Source organism: Oncorhynchus mykiss, chromosome 21, assembly GCF_013265735.2.
Source record: "Oncorhynchus mykiss isolate Arlee chromosome 21, USDA_OmykA_1.1, whole genome shotgun sequence".
Lineage (NCBI taxonomy): Eukaryota > Metazoa > Chordata > Actinopteri > Salmoniformes > Salmonidae > Oncorhynchus > Oncorhynchus mykiss.
Window position 1 is genome coordinate 64,427,110 of NC_048585.1, and position 20,153 is coordinate 64,447,262.

At 36.0% G+C, this 20,153-nt stretch overlaps 1 protein-coding gene across 3 annotated transcripts in view; it reads right to left on the reverse strand.

Moving 5' to 3' along the window:
* Positions 1-20,153, reverse strand: part of nfxl1 (nuclear transcription factor, X-box binding-like 1) — a 96,072-nt gene that overhangs the window by 42,194 nt on the left and 33,725 nt on the right. For all 3 annotated transcript variants that reach the window (XM_036958424.1, XM_036958425.1, XM_036958426.1), the window contains exons 13-14: positions 15,795-15,915; positions 4,399-4,558 (exon numbers count right to left, since the gene is read on the reverse strand). In XM_036958424.1, the coding sequence (XP_036814319.1) occupies positions 4,399-4,558; positions 15,795-15,915 (281 nt within the window). The remainder of the gene's footprint in view (positions 1-4,398; positions 4,559-15,794; positions 15,916-20,153) is intronic.

Here is a 20,153-nt window from a genome sequence, read left to right on the forward strand (position 1 = left end):
CCCGGTCCCTATACTAATCTATACTAACCCGGTCCCTATACTAATCTATACTAACCCGGTCCCTATACTAATCTATACTAACCCGGTCCCTATACTAACCCAGTCCCTATACTAACCCGGTCCCTATACTAACCCGGTCCCTATACTAACCCGGTCCCTATACTAACCTATACTAACCCGGTCCCTATACTAACCCAGTCCCTATACTAACCCAGTCCCTACACTAACCCGGTCCCTTTACTAACCCGGTCCCTTTACTAACCCGGTCCCTATACTAACCTATACTAACCCAGTCCCTATACTAACCCGGTCCCTATACTAACCCGGTACCTATACTAACCCAGTCCCTATACTAACCTATACTAACCCGGTCCCTATACTAACCCAGTCCCTATACTAACCCGGTCCCTATACTAACCCGGTCCCTATACTAACCCGGTCCCTATACTAACCCGGTGCCTATACTAACCCGGTCCCTATACTAACCCGGTCCCTATACTAACCTATACTAACCCGGTCCCTATACTAACCCAGTCCCTATACTAACCCAGTCCCTATACTAACCCAGTCCCTATACTAACCCAGTCCCTATACTAACCCGGTCCCTATACTAACCCGGTCACTATACTAACCTATACTAACCCAGTCCCTATACTAACCCGGTCCCTATACAAACCCGGTCCCTATACTAACCCAGTCCCTATACTAACCCGGTCCCTATACTAATCTATACTAACCCGGTCCCTATACTAACCCGGTCCCTATACTAACCCGGTCCCTATACTAACCCGGTCCCTATACTAACCTATACTAACCCGGTCCCTATACTAACCTATACTAACCCAGTCCCTATACTAACCCGGTCCCTATACTAACCTATACTAACCCGGTCCCTATACTAACCCAGTCCCTATACTAACCCGGTCCCAATACTAACCCGGTCCCTTTACTAACCCGGTCCCTATACTAACCTGGTCCCTATACTAACCTATACTAACCCAGTCCCTATACTAACCCAGTCCCTATACTAACCCGGTCCCTATACTAACCCGGTCACTATACTAACCTATACTAACCCAGTCCCTATACTAACCCGGTCCCTATACAAACCCGGTCCCTATACTAACCCAGTCCCTATACTAACCCGGTCCCTATACTAATCTATACTAACCCGGTCCCTATACTAACCCGGTCCCTATACTAACCCGGTCCCTATACTAACCCGGTCCCTATACTAACCTATACTAACCCGGTCCCTATACTAACCTATACTAACCCAGTCCCTATACTAACCCGGTCCCTATACTAACCTATACTAACCCGGTCCCTATACTAACCCAGTCCCTATACTAACCCGGTCCCAATACTAACCCGGTCCCTTTACTAACCCGGTCCCTATACTAACCTGGTCCCTATACTAACCTATACTAACCCAGTCCCTATACTAACCCGGTCCCTATACAAACCCGGTCCCTATACTAACCCGTTCCCTATACTAACCCAGTCCCTATACTAACCCGGTCCCTGTACTAACCCGGTCCCTATACTAACCCAGTCCCTATACTAACCCGGTCCCTATACCAACCCATTCCCTATACTAACCCGGTCCCTATACTAACCCAGTCCCTATACTAACCCAGTCCCTATACTAACCCAGTCCCTATACTAACCCGGGCCCTATACTAACCCAGTCCCTATACTAACCCGGTCCCTATACTAACCCATTCCCTATAGTAACCCGGTCCCTATACTAACCCGGTTCCTGTACTCACCCGATCCCTATATTAACCCGGTCCCTATACTAACCCAGTCCCTATACTAACCCAGTCCCTATACTAACCCGGTCCCTATACTAACCCGGTCCCTATACTAACCCGGTCCCTATACTAACCCGGTCCCTATACTAACCTATACTAACCCGGTCCCTATACTAACCCAGTCCCTATACTAACCCGGTCCCTATACTAACCCGGTCCCAATACTAACCTATACTAACCCGGTCCCTATACTAACCCGGTCCCTATACTAACCCGGTCCCTGTACTAACCCGGTCCCTGTGCTAACCCGGTCCCTATACTAACCCAGTCCCTATACTAACCCAGTCCCTATACTAACCCAGTCCCTATACTAACCCAGTCCCTATACTAACCCAGTCCCTATACTAACCCAGTCCCTATACTAACCTATACTAACCCGGTCCCTATAGTAACCCGGTCCCTATACTAACCTGGTTCCTGTACTCACCCGGTCCCTATACTCACCCGGTCCCTATACTAACCCGGTCCCTATACTAACCCGGTCCCTATACTAACCCGGTCCCTATACTAACCCGGTCCCTATACTAACCCGGTCACTATACTAACCCGGTCCCTATACTAACCCGGTCCCTATACTAACCCGGTCCCTATACTAACCCGGTCCCTATAAAACCCAGTCACTATACTAACCCAGTCCCTATACGTCCCTATACTAACCAGGTCCCTATACTAACCCGGTCCCTATACTAACCAAGTCCCTATACTAACCCGGTCCCTATACTAACCCAGTCCCTATACTAACCTATACTAACCCGGTCCCTATACTAACCTATACTAACCCGGTCCCTATACTAACCCGGTCCCTATACTAACCCGGTCCCTATACTAACCCGGTCCCTATACTAACCCGGTCCCTATACTAACCCAGTCCCTATTACTAACCTATACTAACCCGGTCCCTATACTAACCCGGTCCCTATACTAACCCGGTCCCTATACTAACCTATACTAACCCGGTCCCTATACTAAACCAGTCCCTATACTAAACCGGTCCCTATACTAAACCGGTCCCTATACTAATCCGGTCCCTATACTAACCCGGTCCCTATACTAACCCAGTCCCTATACTAAACCGGTCCCTATACTAAACCAGTCCCTATACTAAACCAGTCCCTATACTAAACCGGTCCCTATACTAACCCGGTCCCTATACTAACCCAGTCCCTATACTAAACCGGTCCCTATACTAAACCAGTCCCTATACTAAACCAGTCCCTATACTAAACCGGTCCCTATACTAATCCGGTCCCTATACTAACCCGGTCCCTATACTAACTCAGTCCCTATACTAACCTATACTAACCCGGTCCCTATACTAACCCAGTCCCTATACTAACCTATACTAACCCGGTCCCTATACTAATCTATACTAACCCGGTCCCTATACTAACCCAGTCCCTATACTAACCTATACTAACCCGGTCCCTATACTAATCTATACTAACCCGGTCCCTATACTAACCCGGTCCCTATACTAACTCAGTCCCTATACTAACCTATACTAACCAGGTCCCTATAGTAACCCAGTCCCTATACTAACCCGGCCCCTATACTAATCTATACTAACCCGGTCCCTATACTAACCTATACTAACCCGGTCCCTATACTAACTCAGTCCCTATACTAACCTATACTAACCCGGTCCCTATACTAACCCAGTCCCTATACTAACCTATACTAACCCGGTCCCTATACTAATCTATACTAACCCGGTCCCTATACTAACCCAGTCCCTATACTAACCTATACTAACCCGGTCCCTATACTAATCTATACTAACCCGGTCCCTATACTAACATATACTAACCCGGTCCCTATACTAACTCAGTCCCTATACTAACCTATACTAACCCGGTCCCTATAGTAACCCAGTCCCTATACTAACCCGGTCCCTATACTAATCTATACTAACCCGGTCCCTATACTAACCCGGTCCCTATACTAACCCGGTCCCTATACTAACCCGGTCCCTATACTAACCCAGTCCCTATACTAACCTATACTAACCCGGTCCCTATACTAACCCGGTCCCTATACTAACCCGGTCCCTATACTAACCCAGTCCCTATACTAACCCGGTCCCTATACTAACCCAGACAAGGGAAACAGACCAATTTTATTTATTTAACCTTTATTTAACGAGGCAAGTCAGTTATGAACAAATTCTTATTTTCAATGACGGCTTAGGAACAGTGGGTTAACTGCCTGTTCAGGGGCAGAACGACAGATTTGTACCTTGTCAGCTCGGGAGTTTGAACTTGCAACCTTCCCGGTTACTAGTCCATCGCTCTAACCACTAGGCTACCCTGCCGCCCACAATAGGACTCCTTGTTATTTTCCATCTCCACTATAAATAACATATGGGTGGCGTTCCAGGCTAGCGGTCTCCTGACAGATCTCACTTTATAAAGCAATCTACAGTCTCCACTATATTTTTACAGACCAATCTCACGCCCCACAGCAGAGTTGATGACCTGGCATCGGTGCCACCCCTGGTGGATCCAATCTAACATCCCCCATTCAGTCATTCTGAAACGCTACCATTCTCTGAAACTGTCCTGTCAGCATGGCACACACTCACCCTGTCGCTGGTCTTCACCATAACCTGGTCGTGGCAGGGTTGGGGACAGGGGTGTTGGCATCGTTTCAGGGCCAGGAGACAGGCCTGGCGACAGGGAGGGCAGGGACCAGGGTGACAACGATGGGTCTCTCTGCTGGGGTGGTGGCAGGATGGGGGAGACCTGGTGGGATGATAATCATTTAGACAGAGTGGTTTTTTGTCTGTCCCTATAATGACTTTTATCACAACAACAGCACAACAACATCACAACAGCACAACAACACAACAACATCAGCAAAACAGCACAACAGCACAACAACATCACAACAACATCACAAAGTGGGCACAAATACAACAATGTCAACCACAACCAATATATCCCTTTTTAATAGATTGTTGTATAACAGTGAAGACATCAAAACACATCACTCCAGTGTTAATGCTAAATTGTAATTATTTCGTCACTTGTAATTAATTGTAATTATTTCGTCACTACGGCCAATTTATTGCCTTACCTCCCTACTCTTACTACATTTGCACACACTGTACATAGATGTCTCTATTGTGTTATTGACTGTGCGTTTCTTTATACTCTGTGTTGTTGTTTGTGTCAAACTGCTTTGCTTTATCTTGGCCAGGTCTCAGTTGTAAATGAGAACTTGTTCTCAACTGGCCTACCTGGTTAAATAAAGAGTTAGGGTTATATATATATTATATAAATACCTGGTTAAATAAAGAGTTAGGGTTATATATATAAATACCTGGTTAAATAAAGGGTTATATATATAAATACCTGGTTAAATAAAGGGTTAGGGTTATATATATAAATACCTGGTTAAATAAAGGGTTATATATATATAAATACCTGGTTAAATAAAGGGTTAGGGTTATATATATAAATACCTGGTTAAATAAAGGGTTAGGGTTATATATATAAATACCTGGTTAAATAAAGGGTTATATATATATATATAAATACCTGGTTAAATAAAGGGCTATATATATAAATACCTGGTTAAATAAAGGGTTAGGGTTATATATATAAATACCTGGTTAAATAAAGGGTTAGGGTTATATATATAAATACCTGGTTAAATAAAGGGTTATATATATAAATACCTGGTTAAATAAAGGGCTATATATATAAATACCTGGTTAAATAAAGGGTTATATATATAAATACCTGGTTAAATAAAGGGTTATATATATAAATACCTGGTTAAATAAAGGGTTATATATATAAATACCTGGTTAAATAAAGGGTTATATATATAAATACCAGGTTAAATAAAGGGTTATATATATAAATACCAGGTTAAATAAAGGGTTATATATATAAATACCTGGTTAAATAAAGGGTTATATATATAAATACCTGGTTAAATAAAGGGTTATATATATAAATACCTGGTTAAATAAAGGGTTATATATATAAATACCTGGTTAAATAAAGGGTTATATATATAAATACCTGGTTAAATAAAGGGTTATATATATAAATACCTGGTTAAATAAAGGGTTATATGTATAAATACCTGGTTAAATAAAGGGTTATATATATAAATACCTGGTTAAATAAAGGGTTATATATATAAATACCTGGTTAAATAAAGGGTTATATATATAAATACCAGGTTAAATAAAGGGTTATATATATAAATACCTGGTTAAATAAAGGGTTAGGGTTATATATATAAATACCTGGTTAAATAAAGGGTTATATATATAAATACCTGGTTAAATAAAGGGCTATATATATAAATACCTGGTTAAATAAAGGGTTAGAGTTATATATATAAATACCTGGTTAAATAAAGGGTTATATATATAAATACCTGGTTAAATAAAGGGTTATATATATAAATACCTGGTTAAATAAAGGGTTAGAGTTATATATATAAATACCTGGTTAAATAAACGGTTAGGGTTATATATATAAATACCTGGTTAAATAAAGGGTTATATATATAAATACCTGGTTAAATAAAGGGTTATATATATAAATACCTGGTTAAATAAAGGGTTATATATATAAATACCTGATTAAATAAAGGGTTAGGGTTATATATATAAATACCTGGTTAAATAAAGGGTTATATATATAAATACCTGGTTAAATAAAGGGTTATATATATAAATACCTGGTTAAATAAAGGGCTATATATATAAATATATGGTTAAATAAAGGGTTAGAGTTATATATATATAAATACCTGGTTAAATAAAGGGTTAGAGTTATATATATAAATACCTGGTTAAATAAAGGGCTATATATATAAATACCTGGTTAAATAAAGGGTTATATATATAAATACCTGGTTAAATAAAGGGATAGAGTTATATATATAAATACCTGGTTAAATAAAGGGTTAGGGTTATATATATATAAATACCTGGTTAAATAAAGGGTTATATATATAAATACCTGGTTAAATAAAGGGTTATATATATATAAATACCTGGTTAAATAAAGGGTTATATATATAAATACCTGGTTAAATAAAGGGTTATACATATAAATACCTGGTTAAATAAAGGGCTATATATATAAATACCTGGTTAAATAAAGGGTTAGAGTTATATATATAAATACCTGGTTAAATAAAGGGTTATATATATAAATACCTGGTTAAATAAAGGGTTAGAGTTATATATATAAATACCTGGTTAAATAAAGGGCTATATATATAAATACCTGGTTAAATAAAGGGTTATATATATAAATACCTGGTTAAATAAAGGGTTATATATATAAATACCAGGTTAAATAAAGGGTTATATATATAAATACCAGGTTAAATAAAGGGTTATATATATAAATACCTGGTTAAATAAAGGGTTATATATATAAATACCTGGTTAAATAAAGGGTTATATATATAAATACCTGGTTAAATAAAGGGTTATATATATAAATACCTGGTTAAATAAAGGGTTATATATATAAATACCTGGTTAAATAAAGGGTTATATATATAAATACCTGGTTAAATAAAGGGTTATATGTATAAATACCTGGTTAAATAAAGGGTTATATATATAAATACCTGGTTAAATAAAGGGTTATATATATAAATACCTGGTTAAATAAAGGGTTATATATATAAATACCAGGTTAAATAAAGGGTTATATATATAAATACCTGGTTAAATAAAGGGTTAGGGTTATATATATAAATACCTGGTTAAATAAAGGGTTATATATATAAATACCTGGTTAAATAAAGGGCTATATATATAAATACCTGGTTAAATAAAGGGTTAGAGTTATATATATAAATACCTGGTTAAATAAAGGGTTATATATATAAATACCTGGTTAAATAAAGGGTTAGAGTTATATATATAAATACCTGGTTAAATAAACGGTTAGGGTTATATATATAAATACCTGGTTAAATAAAGGGTTATATATATAAATACCTGGTTAAATAAAGGGTTATATATATAAATACCTGGTTAAATAAAGGGTTATATATATAAATACCTGATTAAATAAAGGGTTAGGGTTATATATGTAAATACCTGGTTAAATAAAGGGTTATATATATAAATACCTGGTTAAATAAAGGGTTATATATATAAATACCTGGTTAAATAAAGGGCTATATATATAAATATATGGTTAAATAAAGGGTTAGAGTTATATATATATAAATACCTGGTTAAATAAAGGGTTAGAGTTATATATATAAATACCTGGTTAAATAAAGGGCTATATATATAAATACCTGGTTAAATAAAGGGTTATATATATAAATACCTGGTTAAATAAAGGGATAGAGTTATATATATAAATACCTGGTTAAATAAAGGGTTAGGGTTATATATATATAAATACCTGGTTAAATAAAGGGTTATATATATAAATACCTGGTTAAATAAAGGGTTATATATATATAAATACCTGGTTAAATAAAGGGTTATATATATAAATACCTGGTTAAATAAAGGGTTATACATATAAATACCTGGTTAAATAAAGGGCTATATATATAAATACCTGGTTAAATAAAGGGTTAGAGTTATATATATAAATACCTGGTTAAATAAAGGGTTATATATATAAATACCTGGTTAAATAAAGGGTTAGAGTTATATATATAAATACCTGGTTAAATAAAGGGCTATATATATAAATACCTGGTTAAATAAAGGGTTATATATATAAATACCTGGTTAAATAAAGGGATAGAGTTATATATATAAATACCTGGTTAAATAAAGGGTTAGGGTTATATATATAAATACCTGGTTAAATAAAGGGTTATATATATAAATACCTGGTTAAATAAAGGGTTATATATATAAATACCTGGTTAAATAAAGGGTTATATATATATAAATACCTGGTTAAATAAAGGGTTATATATATATATATATATACCTGGTTAAATAAAGGGTTAGGGTTATATATATAAATACCTGGTTAAATAAAGGGTTATATATATAAATACCTGGTTAAATAAAGGGTTAGGGTTATATATATAAATACCTGGTTAAATAAAGGGTTAGGGTTATATATATAAATACCTGGTTAAATAAAGGGTTATATATATAAATACTTGGTTAAATAAAGGGTTATATATATAAATACCTGGTTAAATAAAGGGATATATATATAAATACCTGGTAAAATAAAGGGTTAGGGTTATATATATAAATACCTGGTTAAATAAAGGGTTATATATATAAATACCTGGTTAAATAAAGGGTTAGGGTTATATATATATATATATACACCTGGTTAAATAAAGGGTTATATATATAAATACCTGGTTAAATAAAGGGCTATATATATAAATACCTGGTTAAATAAAGGGTTATATATATAAATACCTGGTTAAATAAAGGGTTAGAGTTATATATATAAATACCTGGTTAAATAAAGGGTTATATATATAAATACCTGGTTAAATAAAGGGTTAGAGTTATATATATAAATACCTGGTTAAATAAAGGGCTATATATATAAATACCTGGTTAAATAAAGGGTTATATATATAAATACCTGGTTAAATAAAGGGATAGAGTTATATATATAAATACCTGGTTAAATAAAGGGTTAGGGTTATATATATAAATACCTGGTTAAATAAAGGGTTATATATAAATACCTGGTTAAATAAAGGGTTATATATATATAAATACCTGGTTAAATAAAGGGTTATATATATAAATACCTGGTTAAATAAAGGGTTATATATATATAAATACCTGGTTAAATAAAGGGATAGAGTTATATATATAAATACCTGGTTAAATAAAGGGTTAGGGTTATATATATAAATACCTGGTTAAATAAAGGGTTATATATATAAATACCTGGTTAAATAAAGGGTTATATATATATAAATACCTGGTTAAATAAAGGGTTATATATATAAATACCTGGTTAAATAAAGGGTTATATATATAAATACCTGGTTAAATAAAGGGTTATATATATATATACCTGGTTAAATAAAGGGTTAGGGTTATATATATAAATACCTGGTTAAATAAAGGGTTATATATATAAATACCTGGTTAAATAAAGGGTTAGGGTTATATATATAAATACCTGGTTAAATAAAGGGTTAGGGTTATATATATAAATACCTGGTTAAATAAAAGGTTATATATATAAATACCTGGTTAAATAAAGGGTTATATATATAAATACCTGGTTAAATAAAGGGTTATATATATAAATACCTGGTTAAATAAAGGGATATATATATAAATACCTGGTTAAATAAAGGGTTAGGGTTATATATATAAATACCTGGTTAAATAAAGGGTTATATATATAAATACCTGGTTAAATAAAGGGTTAGGGTTATATATATATATATATATACACCTGGTTAAATAAAGGGTTATATATATAAATACCTGGTTAAATAAAGGGCTATATATATAAATACCTGGTTAAATAAAGGGTTATATATATAAATACCTGGTTAAATAAAGGGTTAGAGTTATATATATAAATACCTGGTTAAATAAAGGGTTAGAGTTATATATATAAATACCTGGTTAAATAAATGGCTATATATATATAAATACCTGGTTAAATAAAGGGTTATATATATAAATACCTGGTTAAATAAAGGGTTATATATATAAATACCTGGTTAAATAAAGGGTTATATATATATAAATACCTGGTTAAATAAAGGGTTATATATATATATATATATACCTGGTTAAATAAAGGGTTAGGGTTATATATATAAATACCTGGTTAAATAAAGGGTTATATATATAAATACCTGGTTAAATAAAGGGTTAGGGTTATATATATAAATACCTGGTTAAATAAAGGGTTAGGGTTATATATATAAATACCTGGTTAAATAAAGGGTTATATATATAAATACCTGGTTAAATAAAGGGTTCTATATATAAATACCTGGTTAAATAAAGGGATATATATATAAATACCTGGTAAAATAAAGGGTTAGGGTTATATATATAAATACCTGGTTAAATAAAGGGTTATATATATAAATACCTGGTTAAATAAAGGGTTAGGGTTATATATATATATATATACACACACACCTGGTTAAATAAAGGGTTATATATATAAATACCTGGTTAAATAAAGGGCTATATATATAAATACCTGGTTAAATAAAGGGTTATATATATAAATACCTGGTTAAATAAAGGGTTAGAGTTATATATATAAATACCTGGTTAAATAAAGGGTTATATATATAAATACCTGGTTAAATAAAGGGTTAGAGTTATATATATAAATACCTGGTTAAATAAAGGGCTATATATATAAATACCTGGTTAAATAAAGGGTTATATATATAAATACCTGGTTAAATAAAGGGATAGAGTTATATATATAAATACCTGGTTAAATAAAGGGTTAGGGTTATATATATAAATACCTGGTTAAATAAAGGGTTATATATATAAATACCTGGTTAAATAAAGGGTTATATATATATAAATACCTGGTTAAATAAAGGGTTATATATATAAATACCTGGTTAAATAAAGGGTTATATATATAAATACCTGGTTAAATAAAGGGTTATATATATATAAATACCTGGTTAAATAAAGGGATAGAGTTATATATATAAATACCTGGTTAAATAAAGGGTTAGGGTTATATATATAAATACCTGGTTAAATAAAGGGTTATATATATATAAATACCTGGTTAAATAAAGGGTTATATATATATAAATACCTGGTTAAATAAAGGGTTATATATATAAATACCTGGTTAAATAAAGGGTTATATATATAAATACCTGGTTAAATAAAGGGTTATATATATATATACCTGGTTAAATAAAGGGTTAGGGTTATATATATAAATACCTGGTTAAATAAAGGGTTATATATATAAATACCTGGTTAAATAAAGGGTTAGGGTTATATATATAAATACCTGGTTAAATAAAGGGTTAGGGTTATATATATAAATACCTGGTTAAATAAAGGGTTATATATATAAATACCTGGTTAAATAAAGGGTTATATATATAAATACCTGGTTAAATAAAGGGTTATATATATAAATACCTGGTTAAATAAAGGGATATATATATAAATACCTGGTTAAATAAAGGGTTAGGGTTATATATATAAATACCTGGTTAAATAAAGGGTTATATATATAAATACCTGGTTAAATAAAGGGTTAGGGTTATATATATATATATATATACACCTGGTTAAATAAAGGGTTATATATATAAATACCTGGTTAAATAAAGGGCTATATATATAAATACCTGGTTAAATAAAGGGTTATATATATAAATACCTGGTTAAATAAAGGGTTAGAGTTATATATATAAATACCTGGTTAAATAAAGGGTTATATATATAAATACCTGGTTAAATAAAGGGTTAGAGTTATATATATAAATACCTGGTTAAATAAAGGGCTATATATATAAATACCTGGTTAAATAAAGGGTTATATATATAAATACCTGGTTAAATAAAGGGATAGAGTTATATATATAAATACCTGGTTAAATAAAGGGTTAGGGTTATATATATAAATACCTGGTTAAATAAAGGGTTATATATATAAATACCTGGTTAAATAAAGGGTTATATATATATAAATACCTGGTTAAATAAAGGGTTATATATATAAATACCTGGTTAAATAAAGGGTTATATATAAAAATACCTGGTTAAATAAAGGGTTATATATATATAAATACCTGGTTAAATAAAGGGATAGAGTTATATATATAAATACCTGGTTAAATAAAGGGTTAGGGTTATATATATAAATACCTGGTTAAATAAAGGGTTATATATATAAATACCTGGTTAAATAAAGGGTTATATATATATAAATACCTGGTTAAATAAAGGGTTATATATATAAATACCTGGTTAAATAAAGGGTTATATATATAAATACCTGGTTAAATAAAGGGTTATATATATATATACCTGGTTAAATAAAGGGTTAGGGTTATATATATAAATACCTGGTTAAATAAAGGGTTATATATATAAATACCTGGTTAAATAAAGGGTTATATATATAAATACCTGGTTAAATAAAGGGATATATATATAAATACCTGGTTAAATAAAGGGTTAGGGTTATATATATAAATACCTGGTTAAATAAAGGGTTATATATATAAATACCTGGTTAAATAAAGGGTTAGGGTTATATATATATATATATATATATACACCTGGTTAAATAAAGGGTTATATATATAAATACCTGGTTAAATAAAGGGCTATATATATAAATACCTGGTTAAATAAAGGGTTATATATATAAATACCTGGTTAAATAAAGGGTTAGAGTTATATATATAAATACCTGGTTAAATAAAGGGTTATATATATAAATACCTGGTTAAATAAAGGGTTAGAGTTATATATATAAATACCTGGTTAAATAAAGGGCTATATATATAAATACCTGGTTAAATAAAGGGTTATATATATAAATACCTGGTTAAATAAAGGGATAGAGTTATATATATAAATACCTGGTTAAATAAAGGGTTAGGGTTATATATATAAATACCTGGTTAAATAAAGGGTTATATATATAAATACCTGGTTAAATAAAGGGTTATATATATATAAATACCTGGTTAAATAAAGGGTTATATATATAAATACCTGGTTAAATAAAGGGTTATATATATAAATACCTGGTTAAATAAAGGGTTATATATATATAAATACCTGGTTAAATAAAGGGATAGAGTTATATATATAAATACCTGGTTAAATAAAGGGTTAGGGTTATATATATAAATACCTGGTTAAATAAAGGGTTATATATATAAATACCTGGTTAAATAAAGGGTTATATATATATAAATACCTGGTTAAATAAAGGGTTATATATATAAATACCTGGTTAAATAAAGGGTTATATATATAAATACCTGGTTAAATAAAGGGTTATATATATATATACCTGGTTAAATAAAGGGTTAGGGTTATATATATAAATACCTGGTTAAATAAAGGGTTATATATATAAATACCTGGTTAAATAAAGGGTTAGGGTTATATATATAAATACCTGGTTAAATAAAGGGTTAGGGTTATATATATAAATACCTGGTTAAATAAAGGGTTATATATATAAATACCTGGTTAAATAAAGGGTTATATATATAAATACCTGGTTAAATAAAGGGTTATATATATAAATACCTGGTTAAATAAAGGGATATATATATAAATACCTGGTTAAATAAAGGGTTAGGGTTATATATATAAATACCTGGTTAAATAAAGGGTTATATATATAAATACCTGGTTAAATAAAGGGTTAGGGTTATATATATATATATATATACACCTGGTTAAATAAAGGGTTATATATATAAATACCTGGTTAAATAAAGGGCTATATATATAAATACCTGGTTAAATAAAGGGTTATATATATAAATACCTGGTTAAATAAAGGGTTAGAGTTATATATATAAATACCTGGTTAAATAAAGGGTTAGAGTTATATATATAAATACCTGGTTAAATAAATGGCTATATATATATAAATACCTGGTTAAATAAAGGGTTATATATATAAATACCTGGTTAAATAAAGGGTTATATATATAAATACCTGGTTAAATAAAGGGTTATATATATATAAATACCTGATTAAATAAAGGGTTATATATATATATATATATACCTGGTTAAATAAAGGGTTAGGGTTATATATATAAATACCTGGTTAAATAAAGGGTTATATATATAAATACCTGGTTAAATAAAGGGTTAGGGTTATATATATAAATACCTGGTTAAATAAAGGGTTATATATATAAATACCTGGTTAAATAAAGGGTTATATATATATATATATACCTGGTTAAATAAAGGGTTAGGGTTATATATATAAATACCTGGTTAAATAAAGGGTTATATATATAAATACCTGGTTAAATAAAGGGTTAGGGTTATATATATAAATACCTGGTTAAATAAAGGGTTAGGGTTATATATATAAATACCTGGTTAAATAAAGGGTTATATATATAAATACCTGGTTAAATAAAGGGTTATATATATAAATACCTGGTTAAATAAAGGGTTATATATATATAAATACCTGGTTAAATAAAGGGATATATATATAAATACCTGGTTAAATAAAGGGTTAGGGTTATATATATAAATACCTGGTTAAATAAAGGGTTATATATATAAATACCTGGTTAAATAAAGGGTTAGGGTTATATATATATATATATATACACCTGGTTAAATAAAGGGTTATATATATAAATACCTGGTTAAATAAAGGGCTATATATATAAATACCTGGTTAAATAAAGGGTTATATATATAAATACCTGGTTAAATAAAGGGTTAGAGTTATATATATAAATACCTGGTTAAATAAAGGGTTAGAGTTATATATATAAATACCTGGTTAAATAAATGGCTATATATATATAAATACCTGGTTAAATAAAGGGTTATATATATATATATATATATATATATATATATATATATATATATATATATATATATATATATAATTACTGGCTGAGGCCCCCACAGATTTTATTAGTCAGTCCCATATTAAACACATCTCTCTTTACCTGATGGCAAAATGTGTAGAATCGCAGGAAATGAGCTGCAGAACATCTCATGACTCTCCATGGACAAATAACTACAAACAAAATTAACTAAAACGTACAAAATGTCTCTCCGCTGTCAAGAAGGGGTAGACTAAAATGTTTGGCCCGTTTGCTGTGTGGGAGCGAGGTATGGATGTGGGTACTACTGCCCGCGCGTCGCCCCGTGTGTGTGTGTGTGTCTGGATGATGTCCCGTGTGTGTGTGTGGACGTTGTCCCGTGTGTGTGTGTGTCGTCCCGTCTGTGTGTCTGGACGATGTCCCGTGTGTGTGTGTGTCGTCCCGTGTGTTTGTTACCTGCACAGTTCTTTACAGCGTGGGGGCTTGGTACTCCTCTCCCTCCCACAGGGAACAGTCAGAGAGGTGGATTCACACACACACTTCACATCCACCGTCTCTGGACAGGGATAGCAGCTGCCTGTAACACAGAACCTTGTTTTATTACATGGTAAACCAACACCCCATAGACTGAGAATGGTTACAACCATCACTCATCTCACAGGTTGTCATTCCATCCCTCCTAAAGGGGGGTTCCATCCCTCTCATCCCTCCTAGAGGGGGGTTACATCCCTGCTAGAGGGGGGTTCCATCCCTCCTAGAGGGGGGTTCCATCCCTCCTAGAGGGGGGTTCCATCCCTCCTAGAGGGGGGTTCCATCCCTCCTAGAGGGGGGTTCTGTATACAGCCTCGTTATTACCTGGTAAGGTACCTGATGTATTGTGGGTTAGGGGCTTGTCAGTCACCTGTTGCATTGTGGGTTAGGGGCTTGTCAGTCAGCTGTTGCATTGTGGGTTAGGGGCTTGTCAGTCAGCTGTTGCATTGTGGGTTAGGGGCTTGTCAGTCAGCTGTTGCATTGTGGGTTAGGGGCTTGTCAGTCAGCTGATGCATTGTGGGTTAGGGGCTTGTCAGTCAGCTGTTGTATTCGGCCATGTGACGATGTGATTTGATCTTAAAGCAGACAGACGAGGTCCAGAGTATTAAAATGGATTGACCTTACAGACGCGTTCCATTGTCCCCCTCAACAATAGTTTTGAAAAACAACCTTTGCAACCGCAGCGTGTGTCTCTGCGAGGTGTGTGTGTGTCTCTGCGAGGTGTGTGTGTGTCTCTGCGAGGTGTGTGTGTGTCTCTGCGAGGTGTGTGTGTGTCTCTGCGAGGTGTGTGTGTGTCTCTGCGAGGTGCGAGGTGTGTGTGTGTGTGTGTCTGCGAGGTGCGAGGTGTGTGTGTGTGTGTGTCTCTGCGAGGTGTGTGTCTCTGCGAGGTGTGTGTGTGTGTCTCTGCGAGGTGTGTGTGTGTGTCTCTGCGAGGTGTGTGTGTGTGTCTCTGCGAGGTGCGAGGTGTGTGTGTGTGTCTCTGCGAGGTGCGAGGTGTGTGTGTGTGTCTGCGAGGTGCGAGGTGTGTGTGTGTGTCTGCGAGGTGTGTGTGTGTGTGTGTCTCTGCGAGGTGTGTGTGTGTCTGCGAGGTGTGTGTGTGTCTGCGAGGTGTGTGTGTGTGTGTCTCTGCGAGGTGTGTGTCTCTGCGAGGTGTGTGTCTCTGCGAGGTGTGTGTCTCTGCGAGGTGTGTGTCTCTGCGAGGTGTGTGTCTCTGCGAGGTGTGTGTCTCTGCGAGGTGTGTGTCTCTGCGAGGTGTGTGTCTCTGCGAGGTGTGTGTCTCTGCGAGGTGTGTGTCTCTGCGAGGTGTGTGTCTCTGCGAGGTGTGTGTCTCTGCGAGGTGTGTGTCTCTGCGAGGTGTGTGTCTCTGCGAGGTGTGTGTCTCTGCGAGGTGTGTGTCTCTGCGAGGTGTGTGTCTCTGCGAGGTGTGTGTGTGTGTGTCTCTGCGAGGTGTGTGTCTCTGCGAGGTGTGTGTGTGTGTGTCTCTGCGAGGTGTGTGTCTCTGCGAGGTGTGTGTGTGTGTGTCTCTGCGAGGTGTGTGTGTGTGTGTGTCTCTGCGAGGTGTGTGTGTGTGTGTGTCTCTGCGAGGTGTGTGTGTGTGTGTGTGTGTCTCTGCGAGGTGTGTGTGTGTGTGTGTGTGTCTCTGCGAGGTGTGTGTGTGTGTGTGTGTGTCTCTGCGAGGTGTGTGTGTGTGTGTGTGTCTCTGCGAGGTGTGTGTGTGTGTGTCTCTGCGAGGTGTGTGTGTGTGTGTGTCTCTGCGAGGTGTGTGTGTGTGTGTGTCTCTGCGAGGTGTGTGTGTGTGTGTGTCTCTGCGAGGTGTGTGTGTGTGTGTCTCTGCGAGGTGTGTGTGTGTGTGTCTCTGCGAGGTGTGTGTGTGTCTGCGAGGTGTGTGTGTGTCTGCGAGGTGTGTGTGTGTCTGCGAGGTGTGTGTGTGTCTCTGCGAGGTGTGTGTGTGTCTGCGAGGTGTGTGTGTGTGTGTGTCTCTGCGAGGTGTGTGTGTGTGTGTGTCTCTGCGAGGTGTGTGTCTCTGCGAGGTGTGTGTCTCTGCGAGGTGTGTGTCTCTGCGAGGTGTGTGTCTCTGCGAGGTGTGTGTCTCTGCGAGGTGTGTGTCTCTGCGAGGTGTGTGTCTCTGCGAGGTGTGTGTCTCTGCGAGGTGTGTGTCTCTGCGAGGTGTGTGTCTCTGCGAGGTGTGTGTGTGTGTGTGTCTCTGCGAGGTGTGTCTCTGCGAGGTGTGTGTGTGTGTGTCTCTGCGAGGTGTGTCTCTGCGAGGTGTGTGTCTCTGCGAGGTGTGTGTGTGTGTGTCTCTGCGAGGTGTGTGTGTGTGTGTGTGTCTCTGCGAGGTGTGTGTGTGTGTCTGCGAGGTGTGTGTGTGTCTCTGCGAGGTGTGTGTGTGTCTCTGCGAGGTGTGTGTGTGTCTCTGCGAGGTGTGTGTGTGTCTCTGCGAGGTGTGTGTGTGTGTGTCTCTGGGAGGTGTGTGTGTGTGTGTCTCTGGGAGGTGTGTGTGTGTGTGTCTCTGGGAGGTGTGTGTGTGTGTGTCTCTGGGAGGTGTGTGTGTGTGTGTCTCTGGGAGGTGTGTGTGTGTGTCTCTGGGAGGTGTGTGTGTGTGTGTCTCTGGGAGGTGTGTGTGTGTGTGTCTCTGGGAGGTGTGTGTGTGTGTGTGTGTGTCTCTGGGAGGTGTGTGTGTGTGTGTCTCTGGGAGGTGTGTGTGTGTGTGTGTCTCTGGGAGGTGTGTGTGTGTGTGTGTCTCTGGGAGGTGTGTGTGTGTGTGTGTCTCTGGGAGGTGTGTGTGTGTGTGTCTCTGGGAGGTGTGTGTGTGTGTGTGTGTGTCTCTGGGAGGTGTGTGTGTGTGTGTGTGTGTCTCTGGGAGGTGTGTGTGTGTGTGTGTGTCTCTGGGAGGTGTGTGTGTGTGTGTGTGTCTCTGGGAGGTGTGTGTGTGTGTGTGTGTCTCTGGGAGGTGTGTGTGTGTGTGTCTCTGCGAGGTGTGTGTGTGTGGTCCGTTCTACTCCATCAGCTAACTGATAACCTATCAACGCCGTGTCCCACCCAAACCTTTTCCCCAGGCGGCACGGCGCCCGCCCAAATGTCAGCCAATGTGAACAGACACGAGGAGCGTGAATAAATTAGCACTGTTTCTCCCGCTCGCCTGTTATCAGCCAATCACATCACAGCACAGAAAACAAACTACACAAGAGACACAGGAGAGGAAGAAGGGACCAGACACACCACATACACACACAGACAGACAGACACACCCAGCATGTACACACAGAGACAGACAGACACACAGAGAGAGAGAGAGACAGACACACAGAGAGAGAGAGACAGACAGACACACACAGAGAGACTAGTTAACCCAGTAGTGTCGGTAAACTGGGGAACATTCCATTATTGACTAGTTAACCCAGTAGTGTCGGTAAGCTGGGGAACATTCCATTATTGACTAGTTAACCCAGTAGTGTCGGTAAGCTGGGGAACATTCCATTATTGACTAGTTATCCCAGTAGTGTCGGTAAGCTGGGGAACATTCCATTATTGACTAGTTATCCCAGTAGTGTCGGTAAGCTGGGGAACATTCCATTATTGACTAGTTAACCCAGTAGTGTCGGTAAGCTGGGGAACATTCCATTATTGACTAGTTAACCCAGTAGTGTCGGTAAGCTGGGGAACATTCCATTATTGACTAGTTAACCCAGTAGTGTCGGTAAGCTGGGGAACATTCCATTATTGACTAGTTAACCCAGTAGTGTCGGTAAGCTGGGGAACATTCCATTATTGACTAGTTAACCCAGTAGTGTCGGTAAGCTGGGGAACATTCCATTATTGACTAGTTATCCCAGTAGTGTCGGTAAGCTGGGGAACATTCCATTATTGACTAGTTAACCCAGTAGTGTCGGTAAGCTGGGGAACATTCCATTATTGACTAGTTATCCAAGTAGTGTCGGTAAACTGGGGAACATTCCATTATTGACTAGTTAACCCAGTAGTGTCGGTAAGCTGGGGAACATTCCATTATTGACTAGTTAACCCAGTAGTGTCGGTAAGCCGGGGAACATTCCATTATTGACTAGTTAACCCAGTAGTGTCGGTAAGCCGGGGAACATTCCATTATTGACTAGTTAACCCAGTAGTGTCGGTAAGCCGGGGAACATTCCATTATTGACTAGTTAACCCAGTAGTGTCGGTAAGCCGGGGAACATTCCATTATTGACTAGTTAACCCAGTAGTGTCGGTAAGCCGGGGAACATTCCATTATTGACTAGTTAACCCAGTAGTGTCGGTAAGCTGGGG